Source organism: Ananas comosus, linkage group 17 (assembly GCF_001540865.1).
Source record: "Ananas comosus cultivar F153 linkage group 17, ASM154086v1, whole genome shotgun sequence".
NCBI classification, from domain to species: Eukaryota; Viridiplantae; Streptophyta; class Magnoliopsida; order Poales; family Bromeliaceae; genus Ananas; species Ananas comosus.
In genome coordinates this window covers 682,718-689,631 of record NC_033637.1, presented here as the reverse complement: position 1 = coordinate 689,631, position 6,914 = coordinate 682,718, and the positions used below count along the sequence as shown (strand labels likewise).

The window sequence follows — 6,914 nt, the reverse complement described above, 5'->3', positions numbered from 1 at the left end:
GACGTAAAAACTAATACCGGACTTGGCATGCAAAAGTAGCACAGTAATCGAAAATTTCCTCACTAGGACATCGCGGCCGGTGAACACCCGCGAATTCCAGCACGTGATGACTCCCCCCGAGGTACCATTGGATTCGAGGTAAACACATTTGTTAAGGAAAGGACCACCGAAGCTACGCAAGAAGGAGTTAGACACAAAGTTCACTTTGGACTCTTGCAAACACACTATCCTATTACAATGCTTGGAGATAACCGCCCTAACGGCGTCCCGCTTCGAGGAGCTGTTAAGTCCCCTAACGTTCCAGCTACACACACTTATCATAATATAATCCTAAGGACACCGGAACCCCAAAACCCAAAACCCAAAAAAAAAGGTGCCCACACATCTGCGAGAAGCTCCCCATCTACGCACAGCGCGCCAGAAACTCCTCAAAGTTCCGCGCCTCCGCCTCTCCTAGTCTCACACCACAGAGTTTGCTCTTGCGCGCCAGAAATTTGACCGACCGACCCCCTCCGCTCTCATCGCCTCCCTCCCGTAAATTAGCCTTCCTGATCATGGCCCGCTGTATGATCGAAGTCTTCCCACTCTTTGCCAAACGCAAGCTGCTCCTAGTACCGAAAGGCTCCGTTGCCGCAGTCCTGAAAGGCTGACTCTCCTCCACCCTGCTCGGGCCCCCCCACTCCGACTCCCTAGCAGAGCACTGCTCCTTCCCCATCGCCACCTCCGTGGGCCCCGCCGTGATCAGTAAGGGCCCATCCTGCTGAAGGCTTCGGTCACGACGACCCATCTCATCCACACAGCGTGGCACCAGACAAGCCGAGATACCACTCCCACTAGCACCCACCAACCCATGGGCCCCCCACGCGGCAGAATCGTCCCACTTCTCGTTTCCATGGCCCCAGCTGGCGAGCCCCAGGCATGGTCGTGGTGCAAGGTGGCAGACACGCGACCCCACAAGCTCCATGCCCCAGGCCGACCAGAGCACACAACCAAAGGACGTCACAGGCCCCGGCACCAAATCCGATTGCTTGAAGTCAACTACTGCACTTAGTCCTCCAACCTTGGAATAAGTGCACGAACCATCCAAAGCAGGGAAAAAATTAATTAACCAACTTCCCTGTACAGCTTTTACCCATTCCACTTTCGCGAATGCACTGCACCCCAGCTTCTTCTCCCCTATCCTCGTATCTGGTGCCCATCCTCTCTCGACCCGCACGCCACCGGTGACCGTTGCGAGCGCTCCACAGGCCTCGAACGACGCGCCGTCCGAGCCGCTCCCGACGGACGTCGCACCCCTCCGCCGTCCGTCGCTCGCCGGCAACCCACCCGAGCCTCGCTTAGTTCCCCCACCAGGCGTTGCTAACCTTCTCCAGCTCCAGCCTCGATTCTCTGCCGCCGACCCCGCTCCCCTCCTTGCCCGCTCCATCGTGGGGCTAGTTGCTTTGCCAATCACTGCCAGGCGACCCTCGCCTCGCACATCTCCACCTCTCACCACCAGCCGCCTACTCCGACTCCTCCAAGCACTCTCTCCCGACCTTCCACCTCTACTCGCCAATTCCAGCCTACGGTTCTCCAGTCTGCTGGCTGGGTCCTGGCTGGTCTGCCGTGCACCAGCAGCCTCCACTACGACTCCCTGTTCTTTTTCCATCTCCTCGTCCGCGGCCTCCTGCTCTTCTTCTTCGCCACCGTGTCGGTGGTTGTTGTCCGCCTCGCCTTGATCGTCGATCCTCCCTCCTCCTGTCCATCCTGTGGGGGTTGCGGTGGGTCGACCCTCCCTCCTTCCTCGATCCTCTCCCAGTGTTCAAGGTGGACCATGACGGCGAAGACTTCGTCGCCCAACACCACCGACAGGTTCTGAGGGACGTCAAGCAGTGAGTCGAGAACGATTTGGCAGCGGAACGCTCGCAGGTCCAAATTGGCTCTGGATACGGCGTCCGCCTTCACAAATCGCCCAAATCCCCCTACGATCGCCGCCACCCGGGGAATAGTACAGCATTCGAATGGAAGGTTTAACAGTCTTATCCACGCCCGGTACCCCGACCGATGTGGGCGGGCGTTCCAGTGTCTCCCCCAAGGATAACAGCGAAGCCAGAACTCGCCTAAAGACAGCACCTCTCTCCGAAGTAGATCTGCAGCGGCCACCCACTCCGGTAGGAAGACGGCAAAATCCCTCTCCCTGTGTCGGGCAACCGCGAAGTCGTCGTTGTACCCCCCAAACCGTCGAGCCATCGCAGCTTTGATAACGGAAATGGGATCCTGTCCGAGGTTTGCGGGTCGTAGAACGTCCGCGAGGACAGCATTGCGACGCAACTCTCGTCGCCGTAAGTACTCTTCCGTGAGGGGAACGAACACCTTCGCGCGAGGGGGGCGAGCCACCGGTGCACGTATCGGGCCTCCCGGGCGCTGGTGATGCCTATCCTGTCGATGAAGAGGCCTGAACATTTCTTCGCCCACCCTGTTTCCACCCTTAGCTTTACACTGCTGCGCCCGGTGCCCGAATCTAAGACAGCTACGGCACCTTATAGGATCCCGGCATTGAGCAACTAGATGATCCGTCGCCAGGCACCGAAAGCACTTCCTGGCTTGGATCTTGCCACGAAGGAGCTTCGGCCCTAAATAGGAGTGGGATTTCTTGGGTGGAATGGCAGGTTGATGAAGACCTGAAGGCCCCCTCCGCAACAACGCCTCTTTATAGGACGGCCGAATGCTGAAGTTGGAGTACCTACTCCCAGCTCCCGACCTACTCCTTCCTCCTCCCAGAGTTGAACTAGGTAATAACCCCTCTTTTCCTTCCTGGTGTCCATCATTACCATCCATCCTAAGTTCAATAGATGACGCCTTGCCATTCGGATGCAAGGCCATCCTGTCTTCACCCAGGCTCCGCTGCACCTTGGAAGCAACTCCGCCATCCTCGTCTGCCGCGTCCACTCGATTTGGGGGTTTCCTCTTAAATGGCCATTGAACAGTTGGTGGCCTCTTAAATGGCCATTAGAGCTCCCAGGTATGTCGTGCCCAGCTCCCGGAGCAATAGCAGTAGTTACCCCTCCATCAATGCCTCCAACCACCTTAGCAAGCACCCCACCAACCTCATCTGCCCACACTAGCTGCTTTCGAACCTTCTTCCCCTTCTCCTTCGCCTTGCTCCTCATCTTGCTCCTTTTTAGGGGTGGATTTTCACCTCTCACATTTTGTGCATGCTATGTATGTTGGTATTTACAAGAGTGGCCACAACATGTTGATATATTTTCTTAGTTGTGTTTGCTTGTTAGTTGTTGCCTTCATTCACACTGGCCCACTAAAACGTTGTAATGCTTATTGGAGTTGAATCAAATGGTAGTACTACTGATGGATTCAAATCGTCCGCGTGAGAATTGGGCCGTAATATGGGCTATCTTGCAGGCCCCATACGAATTACACCCCAAGATTCGACCCGGCCCGGTCCTTTACAAATTGCAACCCAAGATTTGAACCAAACCTTGGGTTCGAACTCAAAGCCCATTTCAGGCCCGGCCAGTTCAGGCCCATTAGTTATATTTATTTATATATATATATATATTAATATTAATTTAATCCTGAGGTTGTTAACAGCCACAATCTAGCTAATGGGACGAGAGAGTGCCACGTAGCAACATTCCAAGCCATTAATTTTAAAAAATTTTAGAATGCACCAATTATATCAATAATAATATTATATTTTCAATTAATTAAATAATTTTTTAAATTAATTTTATAATAATATAATTATGGAAAATATTTTTATTATTTTTTAAAAAAATAATTTAATGATGTGGTGCAGATATGAACCAGACTTTCTCGCTAGCCGGCGGCCGCTCCCTGCTTCCGTATCGTCTCCTACCCAAACACCACACACTCTAATCTTTGTGTTTTTTTTTTTTTTTTTTTTTTTTTTTTTTTTTTTTTTTTTTTTTTTTTTTTTTTTTTTTTTTTTTTTTTATTTTTCTAATTTATCTCTTCTTTAAGAAAAGAGAAATATCTTCCTCGTCATTTGAATGCGCAAGTAGGGTGCAACGATGGACGACGAGAGTAGCCGAGCGGAGCAACACGCGAAGGAATCCGACGACGCAAAATCCGACCCGAAACCGCAAGCGCGTGGGCTCTCCGAGCTCATCATCCCCCACCTCCTCAACCTGTGAGTTCGACCCCTAGCTTTCACCCGATTTTGGCCCTAATTTCTACTCAGTTTCGAACTCTCTTACCCTGCTTTCTTATTTCGATTTCGGTGCTGCGAATTCGCCTTAATCGGGATCGGTGGCGATCGTTTACAGATATGGATCGTCTGCGACAGCTCGAGATTTTGAAATTTACGCTCCGAACGCCACCTTCGAGGATCCCCTCATGCGCGCTCGTGGGTATGAGCTCATTGTTAGGATTTTTGTATAGTAAAGAGTAGATCTTTATGCTTTTTTCCGTATCTTAAGTGTGAGGTGCTCCTTGGCAGAGTGAAGCAGATCAAGTCGGCGTTTTATTCGCTTCCTAAGGTTTGGATTTACTTCTAAAAGAGGTTTTTACGTTCTTAGCGATGAGTAATTTTGGCGGATTGGGGGACTTGTTTGTTATAATATTCATAAGATGTTAGACAAATTTGAAAGTTTTGGACTTTCCTGTTTAGTGTTAAAAAACATGTAAGTTAGGTAAACTAGTAGCAAGGGGGTTACTGGAAACACGAAGTTTGAGATGAGTACCATTTGAATCTTATTTTCTTTGGCTATTTTTTATTGGGAATGTTTCTTGTATGTTTTGTTAGTGCCACTTTTCGGTGGGTCCCTATACAGTTCAATTCGAATTCCAGCTTTTTTATTAACTAAACAAGCGGAGCTCGAGCCAGGATTGCAATCTAGGTTAGTTAATGAAGCCCGAAAAGCCTACTTGAGTGTATGTAAGTTTGTAACTTGTAAGATTATATCTCTGTGTGTATATATGTACGTGCGTGCCTATGCGCGTGTGCACGTTCATGTATGTCATTCAAATGAGTTATGAGCCCCTCCTTTCGTCTCTAATATCATGCTTATACGGCAAGATCAAGCTAGCTCGAAATTTCCATGAGCCAAGTTGGAGCTAAAGTTTCCCCAACTCTACCTGAGCTTAAGTTGAAATCAATTTCGATCACAGCCAAGCTCCAGATTGCAGAAACTCAGCTTCTTTGATCCTCGAAAAGAAATAGTAGTATATATTCCATTGATTTATTTTCACATGGATGATTGATCGGTATAAAATTGTCATATACTCGATCAGCTTTTTTGTTGTACAAGATGTGTTTTAGTACAGGCCGAAAGTTCCACTTTTTCCGTATCTCTATATACGTATGTGCGTGACTGTAGAAGTTTCACTTCTCTATCAGTATGTAGTTATCTTCTGAATATATCTCAACTTGTTTATTTTACAATTTAGTGTATTTCAGGTCTTCAGTGAATCTAGAATTGTTGAATATACTGTACAAGAAAATGCAATTGGACCGGGGAAAGTCGAGGTTTGGATTCACACTACACTCTGAAGTGTATCTTTCATTTTTTTTTTCCTTTTAATTGATGTACTTGCTTGGTCCTTTCCTTGCTATAAATGTTTTTGCATATTTCAGGTTCTGATTGATAACAAGCAACATTACAAATTCTGCGGGAAAGCTGTTGATCTAGCATCACTTATTAAGCTAGAAATTGAAGAAGGAAAGGTCATCCGCCATGAAGACTGGTCAGTTCTTCTTCATTTAATTATTGTTGTTTATTGGTGGGCAACATTGCTAGGTGTTGGAAATAATAGGCAACATTACAAATTCATGCATCTAAACAGTCTTCGAGCAGTATGAGATTATATTTATGAAATGGTGGATATTAGCAACTCATCTGTTTCACTACGAAATATTAGGTGGGATAAGAAGCCTTTGAAAAACAGAGACACTGTGAAGCTTCCCTTAGTGGGACGGCTAGCGGAGATCACACGCAGGGGTTCGATGCTTGTTACTCATGCTTTGATGGGCTTCGGAAAGGATCCTGCCCCATGATATCTACTTATATTCCCCTGAAGAAGAAGCATGCTGTTGTTTGTTTTTCTTTATCTTTTTCCAAACATAGATGATTAATGTACTTAATAGTATGTTGGTGATAATTGGGTTTCAGTGTGTATAATCTGTTTCTCAATGCTGCTTTTGCTTTTTGTGGGGCTATCTTTTTTTTTTTTTTTAGAGGAAAAGGTAGCACGCTACCCACTTCATTCACTGGAATGGTAAACTAGGCTATACGGATGAGGCATCGTGGGTCTCAAGGGTAAGTCAAAAAAAGAAAAAAGGTTAGGCGATCCGCTTTGCTGAGAGGCGAACTTTCCAAAGCTTCGCCAACTGCTTAAGCTTGTGTACTGCTAGCACTGGGCCAGCTAGATCTTTTTAAAAATTATATTGTTTCTGACCTTCGATATGATCCACCAGTCGGCCACTAGTTCAACTAGTCTAGTACGCGTAGTTTGCAATCCAATTCTAAACAATCACCTATCCCCGACAGAATTAACGTCATCTTTCAGATCCCTAGCCTGAACACCCTCCACACCCATCACTAAAAAGAATTTGATGAATATGCACTGTGTGAACAAGTGATCTAAAAATTCCACTTCAATTCCGCACAACACACAGACTATGTCTTCGGTCCAACCTCTTTTCACAAGGTTATCTGTTATAAGGGGCTATCTTTGTTATAAGCGTCAAATGTGTTATCCACTCAGTCAAGAATAATTGAAGAAAAAGAAATTCTAGAGCAAATTATCCTCAAACCATCTGGAGGCTTGGAGCCAAGCATGCCCTAATTCGGGACTCGAACGGATCCTTGCAGGGAATCAGGTTCTGAAAAATTGAAGATCACGAAGCACGACACGACATGTCCTGATACAGGCTGGATCACAGTTAATTAGCT

At 47.3% G+C, this 6,914-nt stretch overlaps 1 protein-coding gene across 1 annotated transcript; it reads left to right on the top strand.

Annotated features, from left to right (window-relative positions):
* LOC109722716 lies at positions 3,942-6,168 on the top strand. Its single transcript, XM_020250833.1, has 6 exons — positions 3,942-4,150; positions 4,287-4,370; positions 4,460-4,499; positions 5,420-5,488; positions 5,597-5,706; positions 5,881-6,168. The coding sequence occupies exons 1-6, from the start codon at positions 4,032-4,034 to the stop codon at positions 6,014-6,016; spliced, it is 558 nt and encodes a 185-aa protein (XP_020106422.1). The 5' UTR covers positions 3,942-4,031; the 3' UTR covers positions 6,017-6,168.

Excerpts from the sequence above, each read along its gene's own strand:
- LOC109722716 (XM_020250833.1), top strand. The coding sequence starts at position 4,032 with ATGGACGACGAGAGTAGCCGAGCGGAGCAACACGCGAAGGAATCCGAC. Across the intron at positions 4,371-4,459 it reads CCCCTCATGCGCGCTCGTGG|AGTGAAGCAGATCAAGTCGG; the intron begins GTATGAGCTCAT and ends GCTCCTTGGCAG. Across the intron at positions 5,489-5,596 it reads TTGGACCGGGGAAAGTCGAG|GTTCTGATTGATAACAAGCA; the intron begins GTTTGGATTCAC and ends TGCATATTTCAG.